The sequence below is a fragment of the Laccaria bicolor genome, genomic scaffold (genome assembly GCF_000143565.1).
Source record: "Laccaria bicolor S238N-H82 LACBIscaffold_17 genomic scaffold, whole genome shotgun sequence".
NCBI lineage: Eukaryota > Fungi > Basidiomycota > Agaricomycetes > Agaricales > Hydnangiaceae > Laccaria > Laccaria bicolor.
Window position 1 is genome coordinate 908,247 of NW_001889888.1, and position 27,409 is coordinate 935,655.

General features: G+C 49.1%; 9 protein-coding genes across 9 annotated transcripts; 1 reads left to right on the plus strand and 8 right to left on the minus strand.

Annotated features, from left to right (window-relative positions):
• Window positions 1-1,100: 1,100 nt before the first annotated feature.
• Window positions 1,101-3,310, minus strand: LACBIDRAFT_294631 (uncharacterized protein). The gene is made up of 10 exons (XM_001882695.1): window positions 3,189-3,310; window positions 2,807-3,044; window positions 2,650-2,756; window positions 2,548-2,597; window positions 2,402-2,494; window positions 2,079-2,348; window positions 1,881-2,024; window positions 1,673-1,831; window positions 1,436-1,615; window positions 1,101-1,347 (listed from the first exon to the last, which is right to left on the minus strand). Exons 2-10 carry the CDS (start codon window positions 3,010-3,012, stop codon window positions 1,240-1,242), a joined length of 1,317 nt encoding a protein of 438 aa, XP_001882730.1. The 5' UTR covers window positions 3,013-3,044; window positions 3,189-3,310; the 3' UTR covers window positions 1,101-1,239.
• A 687-nt stretch (window positions 3,311-3,997) lies between these two features.
• On the minus strand, window positions 3,998-4,694 carry LACBIDRAFT_294632 (uncharacterized protein; the record flags this gene model as incomplete). The annotated part of the gene is made up of 5 exons (XM_001882696.1): window positions 4,581-4,694; window positions 4,428-4,529; window positions 4,330-4,377; window positions 4,257-4,268; window positions 3,998-4,098 (listed from the first exon to the last, which is right to left on the minus strand). Exons 1-5 carry the CDS (start codon window positions 4,606-4,608, stop codon window positions 3,998-4,000), a joined length of 291 nt encoding a protein of 96 aa, XP_001882731.1. The 5' UTR covers window positions 4,609-4,694.
• A 1,866-nt stretch (window positions 4,695-6,560) lies between these two features.
• On the minus strand, window positions 6,561-7,788 carry LACBIDRAFT_299859 (uncharacterized protein; the record flags this gene model as incomplete). Its single annotated transcript, XM_001882697.1, has 3 exons — window positions 6,561-6,679; window positions 6,732-7,115; window positions 7,167-7,788. The coding sequence occupies 3 exons, from the start codon at window positions 7,786-7,788 to the stop codon at window positions 6,561-6,563; spliced, it is 1,125 nt and encodes a 374-aa protein (XP_001882732.1).
• A 623-nt stretch (window positions 7,789-8,411) lies between these two features.
• Window positions 8,412-9,053, minus strand: LACBIDRAFT_250934 (uncharacterized protein; the record flags this gene model as incomplete). Its single annotated transcript, XM_001882698.1, has 2 exons — window positions 8,412-8,542; window positions 8,606-9,053. The coding sequence occupies 2 exons, from the start codon at window positions 9,051-9,053 to the stop codon at window positions 8,412-8,414; spliced, it is 579 nt and encodes a 192-aa protein (XP_001882733.1).
• A 1,576-nt stretch (window positions 9,054-10,629) lies between these two features.
• On the plus strand, window positions 10,630-14,328 carry LACBIDRAFT_328662 (uncharacterized protein; the record flags this gene model as incomplete). Its single annotated transcript, XM_001882535.1, has 5 exons — window positions 10,630-10,648; window positions 10,678-10,731; window positions 10,787-13,870; window positions 14,103-14,124; window positions 14,265-14,328. The coding sequence occupies 5 exons, from the start codon at window positions 10,630-10,632 to the stop codon at window positions 14,326-14,328; spliced, it is 3,243 nt and encodes a 1,080-aa protein (XP_001882570.1).
• Window positions 14,329-15,650: 1,322 nt separating this feature from the next.
• On the minus strand, window positions 15,651-17,676 carry msf1 (member of the major facilitator superfamily; the record flags this gene model as incomplete). The annotated part of the gene is made up of 9 exons (XM_001882699.1): window positions 15,651-15,839; window positions 15,892-16,010; window positions 16,061-16,131; window positions 16,281-16,898; window positions 16,950-17,034; window positions 17,082-17,140; window positions 17,194-17,358; window positions 17,414-17,501; window positions 17,556-17,676. 9 exons carry the CDS (start codon window positions 17,674-17,676, stop codon window positions 15,651-15,653), a joined length of 1,515 nt encoding a protein of 504 aa, XP_001882734.1.
• Window positions 17,677-19,445: 1,769 nt separating this feature from the next.
• LACBIDRAFT_236218 (uncharacterized protein) lies at window positions 19,446-19,996 on the minus strand (the record flags this gene model as incomplete). Its single annotated transcript, XM_001882700.1, has 3 exons — window positions 19,446-19,607; window positions 19,660-19,832; window positions 19,882-19,996. 3 exons carry the CDS (start codon window positions 19,994-19,996, stop codon window positions 19,446-19,448), a joined length of 450 nt encoding a protein of 149 aa, XP_001882735.1.
• A 2,033-nt stretch (window positions 19,997-22,029) lies between these two features.
• Window positions 22,030-23,910, minus strand: LACBIDRAFT_328665 (uncharacterized protein; the record flags this gene model as incomplete). Its single annotated transcript, XM_001882701.1, has 14 exons — window positions 22,030-22,034; window positions 22,139-22,202; window positions 22,256-22,375; window positions 22,621-22,629; window positions 22,689-22,747; window positions 22,796-22,904; window positions 22,945-22,982; window positions 23,053-23,089; window positions 23,236-23,269; window positions 23,398-23,450; window positions 23,539-23,577; window positions 23,623-23,699; window positions 23,772-23,806; window positions 23,864-23,910. The coding sequence occupies 14 exons, from the start codon at window positions 23,908-23,910 to the stop codon at window positions 22,030-22,032; spliced, it is 726 nt and encodes a 241-aa protein (XP_001882736.1).
• A 1,075-nt stretch (window positions 23,911-24,985) lies between these two features.
• On the minus strand, window positions 24,986-27,282 carry LACBIDRAFT_328666 (uncharacterized protein; the record flags this gene model as incomplete). Its single annotated transcript, XM_001882702.1, has 5 exons — window positions 24,986-25,077; window positions 25,162-25,172; window positions 25,218-25,389; window positions 25,453-27,031; window positions 27,091-27,282. 5 exons carry the CDS (start codon window positions 27,280-27,282, stop codon window positions 24,986-24,988), a joined length of 2,046 nt encoding a protein of 681 aa, XP_001882737.1.
• Window positions 27,283-27,409: the final 127 nt, after the last annotated feature.

Below are 27,409 nucleotides of genomic sequence, written 5' to 3' on the forward strand. Positions count from 1 at the left end.
ACCATTCACATAAATACTTACTTCTGTCGTTAGACAGCCAGGTGGCCAACGAGTCAACGACATTGCCTACTTGTATGGCAACAATGCTTTGGCCTTTACCTGCTGAACGTTTGTTCGATGGAGAGAACGCGAACAGGACGTGTGAAAGCGGTTGATCGTATGCATTTGATCAAATAGCTGTGATGGCCAAGGGGGTACCGGGAATTGAAGCCGTGACCCGAGGTAGAGGGGGGGGGGCTCTCTCAGAGTGCTTAAAAAAATTTAGCAGTAGTCCTCTTAAAATATGTTTTTAACGGCACCTAGCAACGGCGCATCACATCCACAAGCTTCAGACGTCTCAGACAGGATATTCGAAGCACTATTTAGGTGAACAATGGATATTTTTTTGGTTTCTGGTTCATCTCTTCTGATTTTTTTCATACGGCTCATGAACAGCAACAATGGCAAAAGGAAAGGTCAGTAGTATGATGTTTAAGTCCTCTATAGTCTCAAATACAGTTGATCATTCTACCTAGAATAAATAGAAGTAGGAGAAGATCAACTATGATGCGTCAGCAACCGTGAAATGCCCCGAGTGTGATGAAGATGTGCACGTCGGAACAGCGGGACCAGGACCAAGAAAAAAAGCCCTGCATGAAAGGACGCAAAGCAAAGAAAGAGAAAGGAAGGACACAGACATCGTTCCAGGTTGGAGTGAAGAAAATCCCCACATCATCACTGGCAGCGGCATCGAAAGGCTTAAGCAACTCCTCCAATCAGACCCAATCACCAGAGACGGGGCCTAAAGGAATTTTGAGGTTGCACCGATGGGGTGGCGCTGCGAGAATCACGCCCGCACGCGAAAACGTGCGCGCATGGCGTAGAATATGTCTCAGAGTCTTACTAGTACAGAATTGTCGATTCACATGTAGAAATGAGCAAAATTTGCTATGTTTTTCTTGGAATAACATATTTGAAGATGGGGGGGGAGGTACTCAAACTCTTAAAAAAAAAAACCGACCCCGGGTAATTTATAAATTCCCGGGGCCCCCTTGGTGATGGCCCTTGTCGTTGAAGCAATCAGAGCCGGAAGACATGACAATTAGCGCCGAAAACGTCGTGAAGAACAGAATTTCCAACGATTGAATAAATGTACAACCTTTTGGTACAATGGGAAGTTTAATGGGTAGGGAAAGAACAGAAACCAGAAATGCAGCGGTAGTGGTGGTGGCGCAACAATAGTGTCCAAGACGAACATGATCACGAAAACACCGTCTCCTCCCACATCGCCTGACTCCCACTCATACTCACAAACATCTCCTCGTCCGCCGTTGGTGCCCAGGGAGAGTCATCTCTCAACTTCACAGCCTATCAAAAGGAAAAAGAGCCATCGTGTCAGCACCCGAGAGGAATTGACGGAGGGAGAGAAGAGAAGAGAAAAAGACGCGACACAGACCTTGTTCAAAAACTCCTTACTCCTCCCAGTCTCCTGTTCCAGATACCCAAGCAACGCCGTCTGCTGCTGAACGTCCAACAACGCCTCATCAACTTGTTCCTTCGTGAACTGCGGTGGCGGGTCCGAGAACGTCACAGTCCCGTCTGCGGAAATTTGGGCACTGATGTCGTTTGATTCGATCTACCAGAGTGTTACGTAGGTAGATGAAAGAATGAAGCATGAAGGGAATGAACACACCATGCTGAGCAGAAGCCCCCTGACCTCATCCTCTGAACCGATCTTGATGGCTTTGCCAATGTCCGCGAGGTGAAGGGTGACGTAGGTGGCTGTCAGCTTCTTCAACACCCAGCGAGGCGCACGGGCGACGGCTTGGCTGATCAGGCCCAAGTTTTTCTCCTGTCACAGGATGGGTTAGATGAGGTAGAGAGGAACGTGAAGGACTTACAGCAGAGAAGGTCTGCCTCTCTTTATCATATATCTCATGAAGCAATTCGGTGCTTTGTGGGTAGGCGTTGATGAAGGCGTGATACGAGGTGTTCTTGAACAGACGGAGCAGCAGGGGGTGGGTGTATTTCGGAAGAGGTGATGTCTGTTCCATATCCGCGTAGGTGATACAGTGAAAGCAGGGGAGAGGGTAACGAACCTTTCCTATTGATATCAGCTGAACCAACTTCAACTTCTTCAAAGCCTCCATCTGCAACGCCGTAGGATAGGTGCCTGGGCTGGTCACGCAGATCTCAAAGTACTCTTCGGCTTCAGGCCAGCGTTTCAGTGCAGCGAGCGCGATACCGCCTGTGTAGTGATATATGAGGTTGTCGTTGTAGTGCAGATCTGAAAGGTTGGTGTCAACGTTGAAGATGGGGTTCTCGAGTACTGGCAGGGCTTCTACGAATTGGCGGGTGGTGACACATGTCTAGATGCCCTGAGTGAGACTGTGATCGCGTGAAAGGGAGGGAGCAGACGTACGGTCAAAAATATGGCGTGGATGGTGGTCAGGAACGATGGATCGGGAGGATAGCGAGAGACAAGATTATAAAGTGGTTGGATGGCCAGCCTTAACTGTGAGAGGTCATTAGTGACGGCCTCATCTAATCAGAGAAGAGAGAGCCCACGCTATTTGACTGGCTAGCTATGCTTTTTATACCCTTGGCGAGGATGGTCACTATAGGAAGATGAGAAGCTGTTCGATGAGCAATATGGCTATATAAACATACCGCGATCTGGCGCCAGACGAGCTTGTTCTGGGCTAAAGTTTCTGCAAAAGTCGAGGACCACCGGCCAAGGTGGCTGCGGCGCCCCTTGGACCGTCATACGTGCAGTCCTACCTGATCATGAGACATACGGTTCAGGTAATGAAGGAATGGTACTCACAGGATGTAAAGAACTCCCAAAGTATTCTCCTTCACGTCTAAGACCGAAAGCGGATCTTGACCACCAGGTAACACGCTTGCTAGGATGTGATCGCGGGTATCTTTTGGCAAGCCATTGCGTAGAGTAGCATTGAGGGCTGGAATGCTATTGGCCGTTGTGATTTGATGTACAACCTGATCGATGCTGGTAAGGTCTCCTGGTGCCATTGTTCTTTTCCTCTATGTCAAAGTCTAGATTTCTGAGAAGAAAGAGTCGTGAGCATCACAGCTAGCAATTTCAGAACCCTATTTGCAGCCAGTTACGGCCTTCAACTGGCTCGCTCGTTCCAGCCATCGAGACACCCACAACCACGCGCTCCGTTGACCATGATCGACTGACTCACTGCTATGGTTCAGCCAACTACCAATCGATCTGTAGTGATTTGCGTTGGCGCTCAGTTACGTGTAGGCGGAAGTGATATCGACAGCGATTAGACCAGCGTCGACGATGTCTAGCACGATGTCGAGGGGCACGCCGACGAGAAGGGGTTGAAATGTGTGTTACGTAATACATTTCTTGACGCGTGACCAAGACGCGTCACTATATTACATAATCTTAAAAGCAGCTATTCTCAGACAGCGTCCGCCAAAGAAGACACCAGTGCTCAGGTTTGGGCACGTTTCTTCCATTCAGAGATGGTGTGATGCAATCCAGTTTTTTCTCTTCCACGATGTTACAATTAATTGTTTGAGCAGCAATTGACTGGCAGTCACCAACTTGACCCTGGCAAGAACTTGAAGGGGAACATGGGTTGGAGTATTGGATTTGAAATCGTGTCATACTTTCTATAAATTGATACTACTAGAAATATTTTCGAGATGCTAATTTTTTTTTCTTGTGGCAAGCGAAAAACCAGAAAAGTAAATTGCTAACTTGCTGATGTATTCGATTTCCGGGCCCCCCTTTAACATAGCGGGAATGAGGGGTCCATTTTTGCGACTTTTCAGGGACGGAAAATGGTGTGAGCTTTATTATAGATCTCTTTGGGGTGAACCTGAGAGAGGCCTCTCGGTTGGACCAGCGAAGGTTAACGTTCATCCTACACATGGTGAGTTTGGACAACACGGTTATCGTCGGACAGATTCTCAGACTTTCCTATAGGTATTCCACAAGACGTGCACTGCGCGATACATCTCTGATGCCATAACAAGCTCAACGTTTGTACCACGAGTGAGACAAGGACGGTTGGACGAGGTTGTGGTGAGCTGTTCTCTTCATGAGCTCAGGGGCGTACCGACCATAACTGGGAAATCCTGGATAGGTCGAATACCAACAGTAATTCGTTTCATATTTAAGTGATCATAACATCAATGAAAAGGTGAAAGGGTGATTATCGTATCACACTTATATGACCTAAGTGGACGATGGAACGAATTAGAAAAGAGATCGCACAAGAAAGTCTGTCACTAACCGTTGTGGACAACTGACAGAATGGATGTCATTAGCATCCCGAGTCGTTCAAGAATTCAGGAGGAGCGACTTACAGCCCTTCCGTCCGGCGGAGTTCATCGCAACGTAACCACTGTAGGGATCTATGAAGAATGCATGAGTACTATTTTCATAATATACGAAAGAGGAGTACGTGGGCTTCCGCGAATAAAACCTGACGTTTTGATGCCATCTGTATACATGACCTCGCCACCTTTGAAAGGAAGCCAGTCCGCTTGGAGAGTTTCACTGGGATCTACAGGAAGCGTGAGAACCATTTTAGCGAATATCTGCTGATTTTACTTGCTCCATTCCACCTTCCCTTTGACCCGCATTAAGAGGCTTGAGTCCACTGCGCTTGGTGGGGTCACCACCTGAGGTGCCTCAGCCTTTCCTGAACTCTCTTGACCACAGACAATCGTTATAGGTTCATCCTCAAGATGTCCTGGGTAAGCCTGGGCTTGAAGGGGTAGGTGATCATTATCGGTCATCGGCACGTCTCCGTCCATGTCTTGGTACAGCTGAGCAGTTCGAGCAACGAAGCCCTCGGCCTTCAAGACTTGGAAATGCAACGAAGAGACAGTTTGTGGCGGTGGGATGAGGAGCGTCTCGATGCGACCCAAGGAAGAGTCTTCCGAATCGAAAGACATCTTCGAAGTTAATACACCATCTTCGTCGTAAAGGCGATAATAGACTGGATGAAATGAGTAAGCCAGGGTTAATAACAAGATCTTGAGACGCACCATAACGGGGCTCAGGCAGTACAGCCTCCGGTAATCCCTCCAACAGCGCCGTGCTTGCTGGTCGCTTTTCAGCATCTTCTACTCCAACCACCAGAACCATGGGGTCATCTTCAGATACCCCAGGACCAGAATACTCTCTTACAGCCAATCGAAAGGATTCCTCAACCGCAGTCTGACTTGAAAATGACTCGAATAATGTAGAACTTGCGGGGCCCGACAATCCCTCAATCTTGCAAAGATACTTTTTAATAGACAAAGCGGTTCGTGGGGGTGTGAGGAATTTTGGAAGAGTGCGGCTGATGAATGGATTGTTGGCGTAGATTGGATTGTTCGACCTGATTGGACCGTCTTGGGTGTATAGACGATAGTATACTGTAGGAGCGTAGCCAACGTTATATGAGCGTAAACGCAAGGACATGACGAAGGACAACGTAACTGTAACGAAGGCTGCTCCTGTCAAGCGTTTTGGGCTAGATGGTACGTTTAAAACCGTGCAGAGTGATCTTGGGGAAGTTTTGAGCCAGACTTACCACTTCCCCTACTCGACCATCCAATGAGCTTTGATCAGGATGTGACATCGGATGGTCATGCTGCGGCCGCCCAGTTGATTCTGACATGGCATTTGAGGCCATCTGAGGTTCGTCAACACTCAAAAGCGTGGAGGAGGATTGAATGGGCGTCTACAAAGCGATGCCATGCAGTGTATGTTGCCTAAAAGCGGTGCCTCTTGAACCAGTACGTTAGGAATCAGGGGTCCAACTCTATGGACACGGGTCGTAAGAAGTCGATGCGCAGAAAAGTCTGGCTACTCCTGACGGCTAGCCTGATGAGAGGCCAAGGCGAAATTATGATGTTGGTGTTGACAAGTGTCGTTCACAACAAGGAGTGATACTTCGTCGACATCAATTGCGGTCCGGGTTTGTCACACGCGATGAGAACTATTCGTTCTCTCTTTTCAAGTCTCAAGAGAAAACCTCCAAATGCCGTAATATTAGCTGGCCAACTTCTGGAGCATACATATCATTTTAAACAATGAGATAAGTATGGTGTATGAATGGTGTATCGATCTGATTTCTTAGCGTCAACCATCACCCAAAACAGACTCAGATTTTCTGAATGCATCCTCTCAAAAGGGTAGGCACCACTTCAGCTGCGAGACGAATTCCAATCCTCCTTCGTATCCTCAATGTTCGACTGTCTTGAAATACAGAAACGCTTGTTTATACCGCCCTAGACGTGTGCACAACCATGGTTAGGATGAGGTTGTCATAAGCTCCTCACCAAGTCCACTCAACGAGTCAAAGACGTAACAGATGACCTGAGTGGATGACGGAGCAAATTTGAAAAGGGACGTGGCACATGAAAACCTGTCACTAACCCTCATGGACAACTAGCAAAACGAACGTCATCAGTAAGTATCCATGCCGTCCAAAAAGTCGGAACTGGCGACTCACATCCCTTCCGTCCAGCCGAGTTCATCGCAATGTACCCGCTATAGGGGATCCCTGTGAAGAATTCATGAGCAATACCCCCATAATATATAGTCAATGATCTTTACACGGCGGGCGCCCTTTGATGTAGCCTGTCGTTTTGACTCCATCTGTGTACATGATCTCTCTGTATTTGAACGGAAGCCAGTCTGCCTGGAGATTCTTATCTGGATCTGTCAGAAGTGTGAGTACCACCTCAACGAATATCTGCTAATTTTTACTTACTCCACGTCGCCCCCCCTGTGATCTGCCTCAAGAGGCTTGTGTCCACTGGCCCTACCAAGACCCCGTTTTCAGGCTGAGGCACCCCAGCCTTCTCTTGACTACAAACAGCCGTTATGGGCTCATCTTCATCATGTCCCGGGTAAACCTGCGCTTGTAGGGATATGTGAGTCTTGTCATTCATCAGCACCTCTCCTTCCATATCTTGGAACAGCTGGGCGGTCCGATTAACAAATCCCTCGACCCTCATGATTTGAGACCTCATCGAAGAGACTGTTTGTGGTGGTGCGATAGAGTGCGTGTCTATCCGCCCCAAGGATGAGTCTTCTGCATCAAAAGACATCTTGGATGCCAATGCGCCATCTTCGTCGTAAAGGCGATAATAGACTGGAACCAGAACAGGTAAGCAAGGGTTATCAATAACATTTTGGGACGTACCATAGCGGGGCTTAGGCAGTACAGCCTCAGGTAGTCTCTCCGACTGCGCTGTGCTTGCCAGTCGCTTTTCAGCGTCTTCTACTCCAACCACGAGAACAATAGGGTCATTCTCATTCAACCCCGGACCAGAATACCCTCCAAAAGCCAATCGAGACGATTCCGCAAGTGCAGTTTCGCTTGAAAGCGACTCTAATAACGTGGACCTTGTGAGAGCTGATTGTAAGCCCTCAATCTTGCAAAGATGCCTCTTTACGGATAAGGCTGTACGAGGAGGCGCGACGGATTTTGAAAGAGTGCGGCTGATGAAGGGGTTGTTCGCGTAGATTGGGTTGTTTGACATGATTGGCCCGTTCTTCGTATACAGACGGTAGTACACTGGATGACTCAACGCGTAAGAATCAAGATAGTAGATTTTATGAGGGAAGACACAACTGTAACGTGGCCCGCTTGGATCGGCAGCCCCAATCTGCACAATATTGAAGCCATTGGTTGAGGCAAAATGGTGTAGGGAGGGGCCACATGTAGTGCTTACCGCCTTTCCTCCAAGACCATCTGGTGGGCCTTCGGGAGATGGTGGACAAACTTCGTGTTGTTCCTCGGATCCAGCAAGAATTGAGGCCATCGGAGGTTCAGCGTTCAGAGTCAAGGAATTCAATGAAGGGGGCGCGTCTAATGATGTTGGTCTTTATGATGCTGTGAACACTGCATTCTTGATCCCACGTTCAAGTGTCGGACAAGTACCCTTTCTTTCGCCATGCATGGCATAGCGGAATTTTAGGAAAAAGAGCCCCGCTGAACTTGGTAAGGCTGAATCAAGAGAGAAAGTACATCACTCTGGTAGTCATTTGGCAACGCAAAAATAAAATAATTATTTTTCCCAATACTAGAGTTCGGATAATTGCTGCAACGTACTTACTTACAAACCAGTCTAAATGAGGGTGAGGAGGGTAAGGTATGGGATGTATGTGTATCGATGGAGAGGTATGCATTGTCCTGATGATATCGAGATGACAGAGGAGGGGCATGGAGAGGGAAGGGGAAGAAGGGATGAAACGAAAATGTCACGAGATGAGAAGTCCTTGGGTTTGGGATGCAGGCTTGTGACATGCGAGCGACTTGATAAAGGTGAAGCCCTAGGGTGTACTAGTCAGTCTGGGAACTAGAGGGAACGTAGGTTGCACCTACCCTGTAGAAATGTATAGGATTTTGGGCGCCAAACGGGACGTTCCCCTCAAAAGGCCCATCCTACCGGTTATTCGTCGAGCGAATGAGGTGGAAGCCCGAGAGAAAAAGGATAAGGAAGGACACCAATACACCTATAAACGCCGGATGCGCAGCAAGCGCCATCGCACCACTACACCCCGTACACGTCCATCCTACAAACCACATCACATCCATCAGCCACCACCAAAAAAGAAAGACGAATAAACGCAACGCACCACTCGCCAGCGGGGTATACGCCTGAGGCGTATACAACGCAAACTGCAACGCACTATTCGGCTGTAAATACCCCGCGCGTCTCGCCGCCCCAGGGCCCCTCTCATCCCAAATATTCAACGTATACGTCGCCTGCGCCAGCGGCGTATTCGGGTGCGCCTGCTGATACGAATAAACATCCCAAACAACACTACTCGCCGTCCCCGGGATAATCCCATCCGTCGGTCCCACAGGATACGTGTTCCCGTTATCGCATACGGCTGAGACGGTGAGGTGTGTTGGGGTGGCGAGGACGGAGGTCATGTTCCAGGCGAAGGTTATGAGGTTTGAGGGGGCGATTTTGTAGAATGATGTGGCGGATTGCGGGGGTTGGGTTATGGTTATGCCGCCTGCTGCTGCGGTTTGCGGGATTATGAGTTGGGAGGAGGAGGAGGGGGCTTGTGTGGACATTTTGAGGAGGGAGCGGGGGAGGGAGGCGATGGGAAAGGAGAACAACACAGAGGTGGATGGCGAGCTCGTTGTCAACCACGTGATTCGGCGAAAATAGGCCTTGATTAGATTATTTGATTTATGGGCATGTTCTTTCCTCCCCTCTTCATCGTCTTCGACTCGTGAATCGATAAACCTGAAAGAAAGATATTGTCGTCGATCAAGAATGTGCCTTTCTATTCCGGTTGCATTTTCAAAAATTCAATGCCACAGCCTCGCGTCAGAATTTCGGTCGGACGTTGTTCTTCATTCAATTGAAAATTCTACTGAAACAACCTCCTTGAACGCCAGTTCGAATCCAGTGACTCCATCCGTGCTGTCGACTTGATACCATATCTGTTGTTCAATGTCTGGCTTCCAAGCTCAAGTTCGGAGTTGGCGAGGCGATATATATATATTGCCATGCCTCCTGAACTCGGAACCTGTGCGCCATTGAGTGTAACATCCTCTATGGTCCAGTTTGTCTTGTCATCATCATCAAGCTTCCAAGTGCGGAAACGAGGTCGCACATACTCCCTTCCTTAACTCGGAGCCCCGGTATAATTTTAGAGTTAAAGAAAGAGTCGTCCAGTAAGGAGCCATTCGCTTCGAGCATATAGTATATAAGCATGTGTTCTTGACGATCAATGCATCATGGTATCCTGTTCACCGTTCTCGGGGTGTGATCAACACACTCCTTCCCTTCATATATCTTCCATGCTTCAATCGTCTCGACCAGTCTTTTTTTTTTTTTTTGTCCTGTTCCTTCCCTCTTACCTGAGCCTCTCAAATCCCCATACGACCACGTTACATACAAGTGTTGCAACATACGTAAGGCCTGCATGCAGTTGGTTTATGATGATCATGGTGATACCGTGATAGTGATGTTCCGCCATCACTCGGTACTCAATCCTGATCCCCATTGATTGAATTCAAGTTCTGCTGTATTTGCTGTATATGGTAGTTTACTATCTGGGGAAAGTAAGTAACTGATTCGACGCTTCAGGGCTTGAAATGAGCACGAAACGAGTAGGACGAACTGTGAATGAATTGGATAATTCGGAGCAAGGGAATGGGGATCAATTTCAGCCCTACGTGGATGGGACGAGGATGGGGATGGGGATCAAATGGCCCAGAAGTCTAGCACGAGGATGGGGATCAAACGACCCACTGGAAGGAGGATGGGGATCAAACGGACCACTGAGCGGGGATGAAGATCAAACGGCCCAGCAGGAATAGGCGGCTCGAGGCTCTGGGGATACGAACTCCAAACGGCGAAACAAGGGTCAAACGGAGCCCAAGTGCGCAAACCGGGAGAGAGTGGGTTTAGTGGTCTTTATCTCCATCCCGAGAGTCTTTCTTGGTGTATGTGGTTAGTTATAGACAGGATCAACGCACCTACTTGGTCTATTACTTGAGAGAGATGACGCGGAACTGTATATCATGAATCATCCATCCCGACGTCGCATGATGGAAGAAGCTGGTCCGACGGAGATCATTGCGAGTCGGTTCAGTTCCATTCGTTGTGGTTCGCTTGGTTGCGAGTAAGGTAATCAAAATGGCACATCATACATCAGGTTAGTGTGAAATAATCAAATCCCATAAGAACTCTTGAACACATCTTTCCTTTATTCTGTCGACTTCAGAAGATACCAGGTATGTACGTACGTTCTCAACAAAATCATCTCTCTGAATCCTTACCCGTTCACTAAAAGCGATGGCGCTCTCCGTCTCTGGGTTCCCCGAACACGCAGCTTCCCGCCACGTTCATTCCCAATCCCAATCCCAAAATACCCTCTCACCCCCCTCATCATCATCATCCTCCTCGTCACCCGGGATCGACCCAGACTCGTCACCCGCATCCTCGTCATTAATGAACAGTCCCCGCCTCCGAGGACTTTTCGGGAAGATTCAGAAACCTCAATATCAGGGACAGGAGAATTCGAACACCGGTACCGACGTGCAGGCGTCCTCCCCTCTTCCACCTACACCAGCACCAACACCACCGACGTCAGCGGCGGTGGTGCAAGAGTATGACTACGATTTACAAATCGAAATGCCCATCCCTATCCCCCTCCCTCCCCTTGGCCAACCGCCCCGTTCTAAACGGCCACAGCCTATACCTATACCTATACCGAGACAAACGACAGCGTCGCCCGTGAGGCTGCAGCCTAGCCTTGCGAGGTTGGAGATTGGGCGGACGGTTATGGGGAAGGGTGAGGCGAGGGCCGCGCTACCATCCGATGGGGGGTTGAACTTGAAGGCTGTTGGTGCACCGTCGAGGTCACCTCCGCCCCCTAATAAGATTGGGTCTACGTACCACCAGCAGCAGCAGCAAGTGCATCAGAGGACGCCGTCCTCAAAGGTGTTGCTTGCGTTGCCTTCTCCACCAAGGAACACGGCTACGTCTACGGGTACGACTACGACTACTAAGAAGATGAGGTATCAGCCTCTCGTTGTTGATCCTCCTCCTCCTTCTGCAGTTCCCTCTTCTGCTTCCACTTGTTCTCCCGCCCTCTCCGACCCACCACCTCCACCACCACCCCTCCATTCAGCCCCTCTCACCAGCGCCAACCCAAATCCAGGAGGGCGGTCCTACATCCCCCCACCAGCAAAAGTCAAAAGACCACGCACGAGTTCCGGGTCCATGAACACCATCTTCGCTCCTTCTCCCGGCTCCTCTAGCACCTCCCGAACACCCAGGACCTCCAACAAACGAGGAGGAGGGGGGATGCCGATATCATATTCATGGGCTTCCCGTCCGGTCGACTTGAACCCCTGTGGGAGTCCTAGGATCACACAAAGCCAGGTGGTGAGGACGAGGAGGAGGGATCATTCTGCTGATTCCTTTTTAGCACGGGTTCATCATGCTGGTGTGGATCAGACACAGAGGAAAAGAGCGCAGAGACCCCGCTCGATGAAGAGGATGCAGAATGCGAGGAGGAGTAGTACTAGTGGGGAACCGTCGCCTTTGAGGAGTTCGATTACTTTTGGGAGTGGTGTGGATGATGATGGTGTTGGGGTCTTGGGAGATCCTCCACCTGTACCTCTGTCTTTACCACCCCCAGTTCCCCGCGGTTCTCCTTTGTTTTCGCCGCCTTCACCAGATATAGGCGTTGAGCGGAGGATTAGACCTCAACCGTACATCACCACTTCTTGGACCAAATCCGGGTCGTTGGAGTCGTCGCCTGCTGGGAGCCCCACTCCAACGTCAACGACTGGACAGGGGAGGGAAAGGGAAAGGCCGGTGTTGACGTTGAGTGCTGTTGGTGTTGGTTCTGCGTTCATGGGCACGAGTGCGAGTTGGTTGGCTGCAGCTAGTGGAACAGGAACAGGAACAACGACGACGACGAGGTCTGGGAGGTCAGCTACGTTGCCTTCCTCTTCGCCTTCGACTTCTACGCCTAGGTTGAGTGTACAGACTACACCGACGTTGAGTATGCAAAGTACACCAACGACGCTCCTCTCCTCCTCTTCCAATGAAACACATCCATTTCGACGATCTGATGACACTTCTTCGATGGGAGCATCAATATCGATATCAGCTTCACCACCAATGTACACATCATCCTCACCCCCAATATTCACACACCCTTTCCCCTCTCGTGCCCTCTCATCTTCCTCATCCCCACCACCATGCCCATCCTCCTCATCCTCTCCTCCCCCGTTTTCGAACTCGAATTCATCATCCCCACCGCAATTCATGCATCCCTTTCCCTCTTCCTCCAACCCATACCACTCATGCGCAGTTACAGATGCGGATGACTCGCCTACCTCCCCCATTCAATTTTTCGTAGATGACGATGGGTTATCCAATTGTGGTGGTGGTTATGTGGGCTATGGAAGGAGCTTGGGAAATGAGACCCCGAGTCCGAGTCCGATAAGGTATGCGCGGCCTTGGGATGACGACGACGACGATGATCGTTTTTCTGCCGAAGAAGGGCACTCGACTTCAACGAGGAGGAAGAGTCATCCTGGAGATTTCGACCCCTCCTCATCAATAGGACACGAATACGACCCACCCTCACCAATGGCCTATGCGCCCCCTTCACCCGCAGACGACCTCGATTCTACAGTATCACCTATAAGCGTGAGGGCTGGTGGGGGGAGGAGGAAAGGGGGGTTGCCTAGGAGTTATAGAGTTGATTATTCTGCGCCTGCTCCTGGTTCTGGGTTTGAGTTTTTGGTAGCCGGGAGTGAGGAAATGGAGGAGAGGGGCCGTATGAAGTCGCGGGTGGCTTTGTCTATACCGGGAGGGGGGAGGGCTGCACATACACATGCGATGGCGATGATACCCGACAACAACAGGAAACACGTACCCATACCGCTACCGAAACGGAAATTCGCGGACGCGGTGTCGATGGCGTTTTTCGAGGATGGGCGGTTGAGAGGGCGGAGGAAGAGGGGGAAGTCTGTTGGTGCTGGGGCGGGTGTGGGTGCAGGTGGGGTTGGGGGGGAAGAAGAAGAGCATGCGTTCGTTTTGGATATTTCGTTGGAGGGTGAAGCTGGTGTTGGGAGTTCTTCCGGTGGTGAGCATGAGGGGAAGAGGGAGAGGACGGAGAGCGCGAGTGGGAGCAGCAGTGCCTATTCACTTGACGATGATGCGGAGGAGGAGGAGGCAGAGGGACAACTTGAGAAAACGGGATCTACCCCGTTCATGTGGGTCTCTAAAAGCAAACCGGCCCCTCGTACTCCTATCATTCCCGTTCCACCACCCTCCTCCAAACACCAACGCCACCACGAGGAATGGGACGGAGAGGTGCCTAATAATTTATCGTGTGGGCTTACGCTACTCACTGGTCCGTCTTCTCCTCCTCCGCTTGGTGGGAAGAAGGGGAGGGGGAGGACGAAGAGTGCGGGGAGTGTTGCGTTACCTGCGTTTGGGTTCTGACACAGGCTCTCAGATATTTTTGGGAGGGTGTTCATGAGAGTGAGGTGGGGAGGTGCCGTAATTTATTCAGTCGTGACTTCTTTATGTCGTTTTTTTGTTGGGCTTTTGGGGGCTTATACATAGAACGTTGTGTTTTGAAGAGGGTGTCTCTCGCGAGTCTCAGTGAGTGAAGTCTTTTCGTGAGTTTTCGTGTCTGGGGTTCCCTTTTCCCTCAGGCTCTCTACTTTTTCGTTGATGACAGGCCAAATCGCAGAGCTGCCTAGTATCACCTACTATCTTTTCTGGTACGCCTTTCTGTGCAGCATCTGTCCCTTAACTTTCAAGACAACTGAGTCTGCATGGATTCAATTTCTCGTAACTAAATAATCGGGACACACAAATGATACCACTGACTCCTACCTCCAAGTCCAAGCAAAGTCCAAGTCATGATTGGTAGTGTACTCTGGTGTATAAACGCACCTGGGTCGTTGCTTCCAAGTTGCGCCACTGGTGCGGTGCCCTGTGGCACAGCGACATATCATAAGTATACATTAAACTCGCATACAACTGGCTACAACTGGTGTTTCCTTTTTCTCTGATCAGAGGCAGGGTTTGTTATAGAGGTTCGGACTGGTTCACGGACGACTTGATTGAATCCGTTTTAAATAATTACCAACTTGTTTGAGGCCAAACGCTTGCACGCCTTCCGACATACATACCGCGTGCATCTCATGATTCTCATCTTTGTTCAGGTGAAAACGTTTGATGACCCTTCCAAGGGATTTAAATTTGCTAGGGGGCCCAGGAGCAGGACGTCGACTTTCATTCACTCGACCCTTCAAAGTTCGGAAAATACTATATAGTACATACATAGACTCACCACTCAAGTGCGCCGGGCACCTACAAACGGGCCCACATGCAACCGGCGTACTCAGGCGAAGTAAGTACTCGGTGGCCTATGAACCTCGTTGGTGTCAGAATGAGTCACGGCATGAGTGTCCTGTTCTGTGGAATCTCACGGTGAGTTTGCGTGCCCCGGAATATGCTAACAAATCATAATCAAAGGTCTTTGACGGTTGCCACACTAACGAAAATTATCAATGCATGTTATTATTGCCTTATGTAAGCAGTCCCATTGGTGTTTTTGGCGCATCCTGAGGCATTTAGCACACCTTGAGGCTTTCTAGTATCTATTATGTATACTTTATCCATCAGGAAGGCCGTCTATAATGTTTTTGGGCCAAAATTTTTGAGCTTCCAATTTTTTTTTAACGGCCTGACGGCCCAACCAACCAACCGGCCCCCGGTCCGGGATTATGATCCCGACACCCCCTTGGGGACAAATGCACTCTTTTGCAAACATGGCACGCCGCTGCGAGGAGCCAGCTGAAGGCTGGGCGACGATCAGTGGCTGCCCAAGTTAGATATTCAAATATTCACCTCCAGTGGAGCTCTCGGGAAGAAGCAAAAAAATAAAAGGATCAGATTGAGAATCATGCGAGGTCTATGTACCGAAGGCCCAGCGACGTTGAAGCGACGAGCCAACGACGAGCAGCATTATTCAATGTGTGTAACGTTATTATAAATATAAACAGATTCAACATAAAACAAAACCAACAGTTGAAATGGGGCGTAGCGGGCCATGCGGCTTGCCGCCCTACGTCTTTATCCAGAGGTATACAAGTTGCCAACTCTATTCCGAATAAACCTCACGTGGTCTTCGCGGGTATAGGCTTTTCCTTGATGAATATGGCCGAAATCATGGCGCAGGCGGCCATGATCGCGGAGAACCAGAAGGCGACGTGTATGGCTTCGCCATAAGAAGTCGTTACCGTTGCTCGTGTAACAGGGTCGAGCTCGTCAAGGTAGCTGAGGGACTCTCGGACCCGCCGAATTATCTATAGAACGGTATCATTTCGATGTGAGAAAGCGCAAGAACGTGGGACTTACCTCGTCAACGTCTTGTCCTGAAAGTTTGTGCTGAAGAGAGGAGCGCAATGTTCCTTGCACTAGTGTCGCCCCGACCGACAAACCGACCACAGATCCAAGGGAGCGGAAGAGGTATGAAACTGCGATTTTTGTCGAGCAAGATTGATTGAGCAATAAGTGGAGAGCTTACCCGCGGTAGCAATGGCCTGGTCGGCTTGGCCTGCATTCGCAATTAGCGAAATGAGACTTGTCGTAATACCGCTACCTGTGATGAAGCAACGAAGTGTTGATAAGCTCCGATGCACGAGAGGAGCGAAGCAGGCCAACCGTTTCCAAGACTAGAGAAAAACAAACCTTCCCAGCGGAAAAATAGGCATGAGCGAATGTGAAACTTTCCTTCTCAGAAGCACTCACCCGAAGCGATGCCAACTGATGATGTAACAATAACACCAGACGAAAGAGTGGTTGAAGTGGTCCCCAAGAAGAAGACGATATAACTCGCCAGCGTGAGTAGGTAATATTTTCCCGTCGCCTGAATTATCAAACCTCCGCAGAGAGAGCCCGTTAGGCTGCCCCCGACACTAAAGAGCAACCAAATCCCAGCTTCCGAGGCGCTTCTCCCTTGCACCGCCTGGAAATACAGCGCGATGTAGAAGATCATGGTGAAGCCCGAAGCAATGCCGAAGAAGTTGACCAAGTAACTAGAGATTAGGGATCGGTTCACTATGATTCTCTTGGGGGCAAAGGGCTCGCTCGCCCATTTCATCTCGACGAAGGCAAAGGTCACGAAGGCCACAAAAAATGCGCACAGGGAGTATATGGTCAACTTATCGTTCCAAGAAACGTTACCTCCTCTATCTAGCCCGAACAGAAGGAAGAAAACCGCGGAGACTAGGGAGATGGCTCCGAGAAAGTCCACACGCTTGAGCTTCGCCTTGTAACCTCCGGACTCTACCTTCGGAAGGTGGAGAGCGAGAGACACAGCGATAATTGCAATCAGAGCAATGGGTACTTGAATTAGGAATGCCCTGAACGATATTGGTTTCTCTATCAATCTGATGAAAGTTGAGCGAGCATACCAGCGCCATCCAATTGTGTCGGCAAAAAGTCCTCCAAGTGAGGCTCCTACAATAGTTCCAGTCGTCCAAACTATATTCAAGACGCCTAATCACGTTCAGAAGTGATAGGGCTTTGCAGGAGAATACCCCCACCTTGCCAAGTCCCGCGAGAGCGAAGGGGGACGACATCGGACATGATTATACTAACGATTCTAGATAGATTGAAGAATGAGGATTCGCTTTGACTACAGGCGTGGTAACTCACGGTTGCATTCCCCCACCGCCTATTCCAGCGAATGCCCTGCACATGATAAGTTCGTTCATGTTCCGTGATAGGCCGCACAACAAACATCCAATGGAAAAGATTGAGTAAGAAAACAGTAAACAGCTCTTGCGCCCGAATATATCGCTCAACTTTCCGTAGAGAGGCCTGGAGAGAACAAGAAAGTTCGTGGTAACGCTTCGAACAGATGAAGATGGCATACTGGAAGCTCGTCAGCGTTAACAGGTACGCTGTAGCTATCCAACTAGTATTTTGAAGCTCGTTTAATTCACTGCCAATAGCAGCTGCGGCTGAAATATGCTCGTTTCAGCAAAAGAACGATCTCCAGTTCGGTGACGACTCACATGACACGACAATGGTCCCATCCATGGCGCAAAGAAAGATACCAACAGCCATTGGCAGAACCTGAGAAGACCTTAGAAAAGTTTGAGATGAAAATGCAGATGGATAACATACGAATGCCATAGATGACCCTTTTGCTGGCTCCCCCTGTTCAACCTGGTGTTCAGCGTTGTCCACGGCGTCACGACGGCTTTGGTAGTCTGCAGGGCGATCATTGTTCAGATCCGAGAGCAATGGCTCGCTCTCTTGAGACATTCGACCAGGCGAGGCACACGAGTGCTGTGAAGGATGAAGACAACTTGCAACAACCCTAGCCTGAGCCTCACGCAAACGGTACGGCAGGTTTTCACGTGACTCACAATCTCTTATCGCTCTCTGTGCACCTGATCAGAAGTCCTAGAATCAAACAACCCTAAGCTAAGTATCAATATATCAATTCCAATCGGTTCATCAGCCGCATCGTATCAGGATCCCTAGCACCTCCACACACCGCTGCATCCTTGAAAAGGCATATGTGCAGCAATGAAAATTTGAAAGATCTCAGTAATCTATGTACCAAGCCTAAGTGTGCTTTGTATACTTCGTCACTCTCCGACCAAGCAGTAGAGGACTCCGCCCGTCTCGCACTCAGAGAGACGTCTGGGCCTGGTGTATCCGAGTAGACCCGGTCGTTTTGGTCGTTGACGTTTCGGAGGCCAAGAAGCGATCAAAAGTGACTTCGGTGTAGGCGAAAGATCTCCTTAGATGACCATTCGAGCGTCGCTATGGTGCGTCTTTAGTCACCAAGGATTTGACTCCTCACCTTATCAGATTCTTATCAGTGTATCACCGGGTATACGACGAGGGCGGTGAAATTTTTTGCGAGGGGAGTTGAATATGGAGGGGGGCTATCCGAATGAACGTAAAAATTGGCCTGCTTTACTACCTGCTGGTAAAGACAATTTGACACGGTTTTCAAGGTCTCTAAGCTAATAAAACGCACAGTATTTGGGCACTGAAAAACCCTGATCAGAAGACCTGGCGTGACCCGATGAATTCGGGCGTTGAGGCAGGACTTAGTTATGCTGAATCCTCAAGATAATATTTTGAGGGAGTCTTGATAATTCTCGTGACAGAACTTGAGTGGTACATTTGTACCCGTCTAAAGTTCATCCATCCAAACAATCAGCTCCTCCGTTAGTTCCGGATCTAAGGCTTTCTTATATTGTTTACACAGCTTATACCCAGCGTGGAAATGGCCGAGAAAGGTTGACATGTTCGTCAAATTCCTGTTAGCTTGAAGGGTGTACGATTCATAACTCAAAGTGCCACTGGAAATGCGCCTTTCTCCGTCGACCATCAGACGACCACGTACTGGGGGGGCTGAGGGCCTTTTCCTAACAACTCTTGAAAAGATGCCGAGGAGTCCTCGGATGGGTCCGCCACTGTACATCCCGCCCAGATACAACATAAGTTGATAATGATATGATCCGATCGAAGTTGTTCATTCCTTAGTGGCTTCGTTCTTCATACACGTTTTGTTCGAGTTTCTCCGTAAGGCTTACGGAGAAACTCGAACAAGACGTGTATGAAGCTAAGGTGTAGTAAGGAAGATAGGGACGCCAGCGCTGTCACCAGTGGCCGTTCTTCGCCGGCGCCAAGTATCCGGGCATGAGACCGTGGCTGCCTATGAAGATAGCGCTGTTGTGAAGCTGGACAGCACGATACAGCGGAGAACGTGGATGTCAAGCACAAGTTGCTTTTGATTGGTGGGTATAACCTAATGAACGTTATTTGTACAGAGGATGCACAGGGTAGTACTTATGGCAAGAGGGTTATAAAAGGGGGGTGTATCAATAAAGCATACAATGAGAAACGGGGGGAGAATGTGGGGGCATGAGAAGGGGAAAAAATCAGTGTTTGCCGTGGTGTCCACCGAAGCTCTGCTCCTCGAGCTCCAATTCGCGAGCTTCTTGGGTGAGCTCACAGGGTGTGCAACAGAGTGCGGTGCAGCAGTCACCGCATGATCCACCCTTGATGTTGTACCGTTGGCGGATGCTGCCACGCTGGCCCATCTGTGAAAAAATGAGCGAAACGGGAAGCGCTTGAGTGTGGGAGAGAGCGCACCTGGAAGATCCAGCCCATGCCACAGAAAGCGGTGATGCAGCCATGAAGCATGCAGTCACTGTTGCAGAAAGAACCGCCATGCTGGGGGTCAGGGAATCCCTTGGTGTTCAAATGCTCATAGCGGTGCTTAATGTTGGCGTAGGTAATGCAGGGGAAGCACCAAGCGATGACACCTGACTTGTAAATGAGGAAGGTGAGCGGAAGTTTGTATGTGTTACGCACAAGTTCCACAGTCGCCGAAACAATCACAGAGGCCATGGCTCCACTCTCTGCCATCAGCAGCGACGGGGATGTTTTTCGCATTGCGATTACCGCCGCCCCCGGGGGCAACAACCATTCCAGCGTTGGGCTATTTCAAATAATGCATCAGGAGGCGTGGGCGCTGCAAAAAAAAAACAACACCGACTTGATAAGACATTGTCGACCGTGAGGAGATGGAGTGTTTGGTAGGGGAACAAGGACGGTGTTGTGAAAGAGGGACGGCGTTTAAGTAGATTTTCAGTGCGGCAGTAACGGAAGCCAAGCGTGGAACGATCACAGGAACTGCCTCGAACAGATCGCATGTTCACGTTTCACAGGCTAACCCGCATTTGGTTAAACATCACCTATTTTGGGTTATGGGCGCTGGTGCCAATGGCCCCCCGCACAGCACCGAACTCGGAATTCAGCCTCAAATTGCATGTTTGTCAATCAAGTATCACCTCAATCTCAGTGCAGGTTGACGAAAGACACGTGAATGAGGAGACAAGCGGTGCAAAGCTTTGGAATGAGATTGTCAACGTCTGACTCAACGCAACTAAAAAAAGGGTTGCTTTCAGGGGAACTAAATAACAGAAGAGATCAAAGCGAGCTGATTGGAACAATTCAACTGGTGACGAAAATTTGAATCCACATATACTATGTTTGTTCCAGAAAACAACGAATCTGGCTGATGGATGATCGATGATGTGCGAATGTCACGCAAATGTCACGTTTTTCGAGCTGTTTCACAGCGAAATTTGGTCTGTTGCCCTTCCTGAAACGACAACTTCACCTCGCTATCTAATTTTTTTAATTTGAACTTAAGTATGCCATTCAAATGCATTTGGAAAGTTTTAGAATAAACAGTCAAGCCGATCTGGAGGGATCTGAGAGAACATTCCATTACTTTTGTTTGTCTGGTGTAATGAAAACCACAAATCCATGTCCCCAGACCACAAATCTTTGACTCTCGTTCTAAAATTTTGAGACAATAAATTTAATACATAAATACACCTTCTGTCAAAATTCCAAGGCCCCAAGGCAAGTGGAAGGTAAGATAATCCACAGTTTCAAACACCTGAACAAACATAGTATGTAACCATGATGGGGATTCTCTGACAGAGGGTGGGAAATTGCACAAACCTGAGAACTTGGCCAATCAGAGGAGCATGGGGCTCATGTGGGTTGAAACATAAAATTTGGGTGCAATTATACATACTACTACCAGGATCTACAACATCAGCAAGTTTCAAGCCAAGAGTCAAAACACTGATGCTGGGCGAAGCGTTGCCATATCGGGGGGTGGGGGTCTTAGAAAACATGCCAAAACACCACGTGGCCACCCATCAACCCATCATATCTCAAATTGGGTGATCTTTGGCAAATTCACGTTCATGCCAATAACTTCCTGTACTACAGCCCTTAAATTTAAACACACACTATGGTAAGTGGTTTGCTGTCTAGACCCTAAATACTGAAATACCCAGGGTGGCCGAGTAGGTGACCTTTGATAGTATTGGAATGGATGATGTGGTACACCTCTTGTCGGAAAAAACTATTTGGCCTTATAATAGTTTTTTCCGACACTGTACACGTCATAATTAAATTCAGACTCCGACGAGCTTGGCATTTCACTTTGGCTTGCTTTCGCCTTGTTTTCGAGTTCACGATCAGAGTTGAATGGCGCTTTCGGGAGTTGCCGTGTCCGAAATCAAGTTTGAAAGCAAATCGAAATCAAGTCGAAAGCACGTCGAAAGCAAGGACTCTGAACGTCCCATGCTCTACAGTGCTGAACAAAAATCCTATGCGACGCCCGTCCTTGCGCCGTGCGGGGTGAGTTCAGAGGTCTTTACGATGCTTGCGCAAGCTAGTTGAGCTTGTTCTAATCTGTTGCCGTGGCCATTTGGCTCTAGCGCCAGGACCGACCACTCGGATTGCGAAAAATCTTTGAGTCCAGTACAAATCAAGTTCGATGTTCGCGCAACGCCAGCGACTAAAAAATCAATTCCTGACCCATTTTGAAGCTAGTTTTCCCTGAAACACTAGCCTGTGTTTTTTGAGGTCTTTAGTTAACTTTGAAAGATCGGTGAATTGATTTTTTCCCCCACTTCACGACGCAGGGGAGCTGGCTTATTCTGTTGGTTTGGTCAGGAGCACGCCAAAAAAATACTGTTAAGGCATAGGTACATGCATGTGATTCGGAAGTGATGAAGAGTATACGCTCTTAAGGATTCATTACGTTTTTCCGGATATGAATTCGGACCATCGGCCACTCCTGCCAAACTACATGCTATCTTATATCCCTATAAATTGGTAAGGTTACAGCACATATCAATCATTTTGTAGTTGTTCTAACCTTCGTGATAGTTACCGGGATGACAGTACGAGGGAAATGTATCGGGTTACGACGCATGTAGTCGTGAGAGGGTTGACAAGGTGCGCGCGTCGACTTGGGAATCGGGCATTGTGTAGAGTTCTACATCGTCGATTCGTCTTGGAGTATCATGAAAGCCTCCGTATCCGACCGAGTTACGGAGGTTAAGAATTAGCCGCGAAACCATGATGCTCATAATCCTGTTTTGAGTTTATATCGGTGGATGTTAAACGAACATTCACGAAAGGGGCCCTCACGAAACGCTAAAGCCCGCGCTGATTGATTTTAAGTTCGCCTGTTTTCTGAAGGTGAATGACACTTTCAATCTTATTCGTTGGGAAACGTACGGATGCAAACTAAGTGCAAAGTCAGCAATCAAAGGATGGATATTTAGTAGAGTCGGAAAATATCTCACCAAAAAGATTACCACCGTGACAAGATTGATTATTGAAATAGTGGCATAGTATGCGATTCCTGTCATCTACTTTGGCCGTGTGGAAATTGAAAAAACATATCGCCTACCATCGCGTTGAATTAGGCGCATCAGCGACTTGGTACTGCCGTTGTTTAAAGCATTGTTGTAAGCGATAGTGCGCCATAGTGTCAGAATAAACATTGCCGAGTCTAGCACCTGAGTGAGTCGGATGGAGTGAATTATTATTCAAACTAACCGAAAAAAAGCTCGGCGATCCAACTGAACACAAACCGGCTGCAGGCGTGAATGCAGAAGGTCATCGATTCATCCCTCAAAATTCAACAGAACAGAAACCCAAACTAACGAGGATGTTCTTCCGACGAGTATACAGCCCACGAAACCTGTGGAAAATCAGTCAGCAGACACAACTGACAAGTATGTCTTGGCTCACCATCAGGAAGATCGAGCCTCGTTCCATCCGTGAACGCCCACTTATCAGAGGACGAGTAAGATTTTCAATCTTAGCCTTATATGTCGCGTAACTCACGATTTTAGTACCCAACTCCGCCGCCAGCAAGAAACTTCCAAAAAGTAGCATAGCGCGACTCTGATTGTAGATAGCGAATAACCGAATAATGAAAACCACTGTTACAGATTCTATGGATGAGTATAACTCCGTCCGATAGAACGATTGTCAGAGCGGACGCACAGCCAACACCAAAGGAATTGACCAATTTCAAAGCTTCTGGGAAGAGAACATATCTATCGCAGACGGATTTGCTCCACGGTTCATGAAACGCTATTGAAAGTTAGCGAGCATTCGAACGCGGGTATCCTGCAACTCACAAACCGTAATAACAATAAAACCCAAAGGAGTAATGTACCGATTCTGCGAGGAGGTCAGGAGTGAAAAGTAGAGGTCAAAGTTACGCACCAAAGCCCACAGAATCGTCATTCGGGTATATTTTGGCTTCAGCCATATATGTTCCACTTCGTCCCCAATCGTGATTGCTATGTCGTAAAATAATGTTACTTGAAGCAGCAGGTTAAGGCAGAGACGCGAGATAGTGGGTGTCTACGCACTACAAGCGGACAAGGAAACCATCTTCGCTGCCAACCTATATAAAAGCAACAAAAGTCGTAAATAACGATGAGAAAGGTGTACGAAAACGCACAGGCTTTGAGCAATCCCCGCCAGAGCTGTGGCATTGACTTCAGTCATGATGGTGCTTGCAAAGGGCAACGATGGGTTGTAGGATCAATCGAGACATCGGCGTTATTTTTGTCCATGAGCTTTGCAAAGCAAAGGGAAGAGTAGGCCTGAGAAAAAGCAACGGGGCCCGGATTTGAGAACAACACGTGAAGTTATTCCCCTCTCCGGGCCCTATAAAAATGGAAGGGATGTGTACTGACCCCGACGATCGACCTGAATATTATCAGAAGTGTTATATGTCGTACAGATATCTCAAGGGGTGAAAAAGTCTCCAAGAAGCTAATTTGCAGTCTGTCCTGCTTTCGCGAGGATGTCCGGGTTCGGATGTAGGGAATTTGAAAATATTTCTTCCGACACGCCTTGCAACTACTCTGGACTTTTAATAACCGTAAGTATCATCAGCTCATGCGAGAGCAATGCAAGAACAAAAAGTGTAGTGAGCATCTGGACGGAGCATCATTATCGCCAAAAAAAAACATCGTCATACCAGCCGTCAATTGGAGACTCGCGCCAAGATAAATCCTCGGAATCGTCTAGCCCTTTCTTTCCCCCCCAACGCTTAGGAAGGCGATATTTTTCAAGCGCATACTGCGCCACGATCGGCGGACAAATATTACTTTCGGAGAGAACGCCTCCCTGGCTCTTTATTGATACAGCGAGTCAGAAACGTGACGCTGAAGGAGGCAGGATCCTGACACAAACCATCGCTTCCAGAATCGATGACGGCCAGGTTTAGTAAAAATTTATAGAATGAAGTATTACGCTTGAGATGGGTTTCTCGGCATTCCTATATGGGTAACAGTGAATGCGTAGTGTTTCGAGAGTGTCGCTCGAGCACTATAATTTATAACGTGCTCCGTAAGTCCTGCGGATGAATGTCGACATTCATCATTGAGCGTTCCCAATAGTGCAAGACGAAGGATGCAACGGCTCCTAAAAACCGTTACTTGCTTGAGTCCATCATTTCTCTCTTCAAATCATGACGGCTCGAAGAGCCGGAATCGTAATGGACTGCAGAACATTGAACACCGCCCGAATATCGAGTGCTTGTCAGGACGGGAGGTCGAGTTGTCATCTGGTGCTCTCAAAAGATCATGTTCGAGTTGCTCGTTTGAGCCGACTCAGCCGAGGCCAGGTCATGAACGTTTAAACCTCCATGTAATTTATGTGGGATATCTAGGAGTCGACGTCAGTTTGAAAAACGATCAATGATCCAAGTCTTCAGCAAACCTGTTGGCGTGAGGCTGCACAATTTCACACCTTGGAGCTCGCTATTCAACGTTCAGCGACCAATGATCCAAATCTTTTTATCACACCTGAGGCCTGAGGCCTGATGAACGATGGCGTTAAGGTAACGCGACTGCGCGATTTCGAGGACATAAGAAATGCGTTTTGTGTGGTGTCGATCCTCGTTCGAATCGAAGTCGTAGGCAAGAAAGCGTTTTACGTGGGGTGAACGTGAGCTCCTGCGCAGCGAGGTATCGATATCTGTTAATCATAAGTAGATGCATAAAATCATAAGTCATAAGTCATAAGTCTAGAGTCGTTAACGCCGCCCAGCAGCGACCCGCATCGCGGCCAACGCGACGTCGATTCCTCCATTTGCATTACTCATACCCATACCCATTCCCCCCATACCCATCATACCCATTGGTCCCATACCCATCATACCCATCGGCCCCATACCCATACCCATCATACCCATCCCACCCATGCCCATGCCCATCATAGGCCCAAACATCGACTCTTCCCTCCCCTCACTCATAGCTCTACACTCCTCCAGCAACTGCCTAAGCTCCGCCGTTCGATCGTTCGGCTCTTCAGGCATAGGTGGGATCTCAATACTCCATTCGTCCTCTTCTTCATCACTATCATCCTTTTCGTCACTGTCCTCCTCTTCGTCGCTGTCCTCGCCCCCCTCGCTATCACTTTCATCCCGCTCAACCTCCGGTAACACGCCCAACAATCCCCCCGTACAATCCTCCAGCCTAACACCAGCATTAACACACATCCCCCACCACCTACTCCATCTGTCGAACCCTCCCCCGCCGTCCTCTGCGCTATTCGGCCCGTCGGCTTTGTTCAGGTCCAATAACATCCCTCTACCCAGTGCTCTGACACGTTTCAAAGAGGGAAAATTGTGGAGAGTGAGGGCGGAGACGTTCATGTCGTTTGAGCGTCTTATGATTTGTGCGCGGAGGGGATCGGCGGAAGCGTATTCCGCTGCGTAGCCTACCCCGAATGCATATAAGAGCCCGTGTAGGCCGATGGTTGTTATACCAGGGTGAGGGCGGTTAACGATGTGTGAGGAGCCGTCTGGTTCTGCTGGAGGTCGGAGACGCCAGTCTGGGTTGAAAGTCAACGTGTCGAGGGATGGGCAGAGGTCGAGGATGGTGGGGAGGTCCAGCATGGAGAGGGTGTTGAGGTCTAGGAAGAGCAGGTTGGAACCATGATAAGTTAGGAAGAGAGGGATGTCGGGGAGGGGGGTGCCTGTTGTTGTAGTTGTTAGAGAGAAAGAGCGTAAGGAGGGGAGGGACCATGAGGTTGCTTGGTCTATGAATTCTTGGGCGTGCCCGTGTAGAGAGAGTTGTTGGAGGCGGGGGAGGGAGAGGCGGAGGCCTGATGCGGACCCTAGGAGGGGAGTTGAGAGGTCATAGTCTTCTGTTCCTGGGGGCGCCTGGAATTCGACGTGTAACGCGACGACGTAGGGGAGACAGTCGAGTGCCCAGATAACTTTTGCTACGGAGTCGATTCCCACTGCCCAATGCGCTGTGCGAAGGGACCGTCGACAGGGGTAGGTTGCTAGTGCATCCGCAATTGCTCCAAAAGACTCCCCCATGGGCCAATCGACAATGAAGATTTCAAGGTTCGGGCAGTGGCGAATAATGGACGCCAACGCGTTCTCGAGGTCGAGAAGGGTAGTCTTACTAGCTGCGGAGGCGTAGTACCGCGAGAGATGGATACGGCGAGTCCACCACCCAAAAGATGCGGTGAGCGTAGTGGCGGAGGACGCGGAAGAGTCGAGGATGGCACAGAGGGCGAGGAGTTTGGAGGGGTTGTTGAAGAAGAGGCAGCGGAAGAGAAACTCCGAGCCGAGAGCGCGCCAGCGTTTGCATGTCAGTATGATGGCCTATGGAGAGGAGTAATCGAGCCTTCAGATGATGTGCGTACACAGCTGGAAAAACTCACTTTCTTGGTCGCGTAACTCCGTCTTTGTATGAGGTTCAACGCGTCACCAGGAGACCGAAGGGTCCAATCTTTTGCAATGTTCTTGAACCACGCAGATTCGGCCATGACAGTAGGCAGACCATACTGAAAGATAACATCTTCGTCCGCTGCGAGATCGAAGATTTGCGTAAGGATTTCCGCTGGAAGGTCCATCGTGTAAAACTGACGTTGATCCAACGTTGATCGAAACGTTGAAAAGAACCAAAACAACCACGTGATCGTTTCCCAACCAAGCATTTCAAAACAAGGTCAGCAGACTACTTGAATCTTCCCCGCATTC

What these genes read in the sequence shown, in the direction of transcription:
- LACBIDRAFT_294631 (XM_001882695.1), bottom strand. Translation starts at nt 3,012, where the DNA reads ATGGCACCAGGAGACCTTACCAGCATCGATCAGGTTGTACATCAAATC. An exon ending in TCCACGCCATATTTTTGACC is followed by an intron (nt 2,349 to 2,401) that starts GTACGTCTGCTC and finishes CAGGGCATCTAG; the next exon opens with ACATGTGTCACCACCCGCCA. An exon ending in AGAGGCAGACCTTCTCTGCT is followed by an intron (nt 1,832 to 1,880) that starts GTAAGTCCTTCA and finishes ATCCTGTGACAG; the next exon opens with GAGAAAAACTTGGGCCTGAT.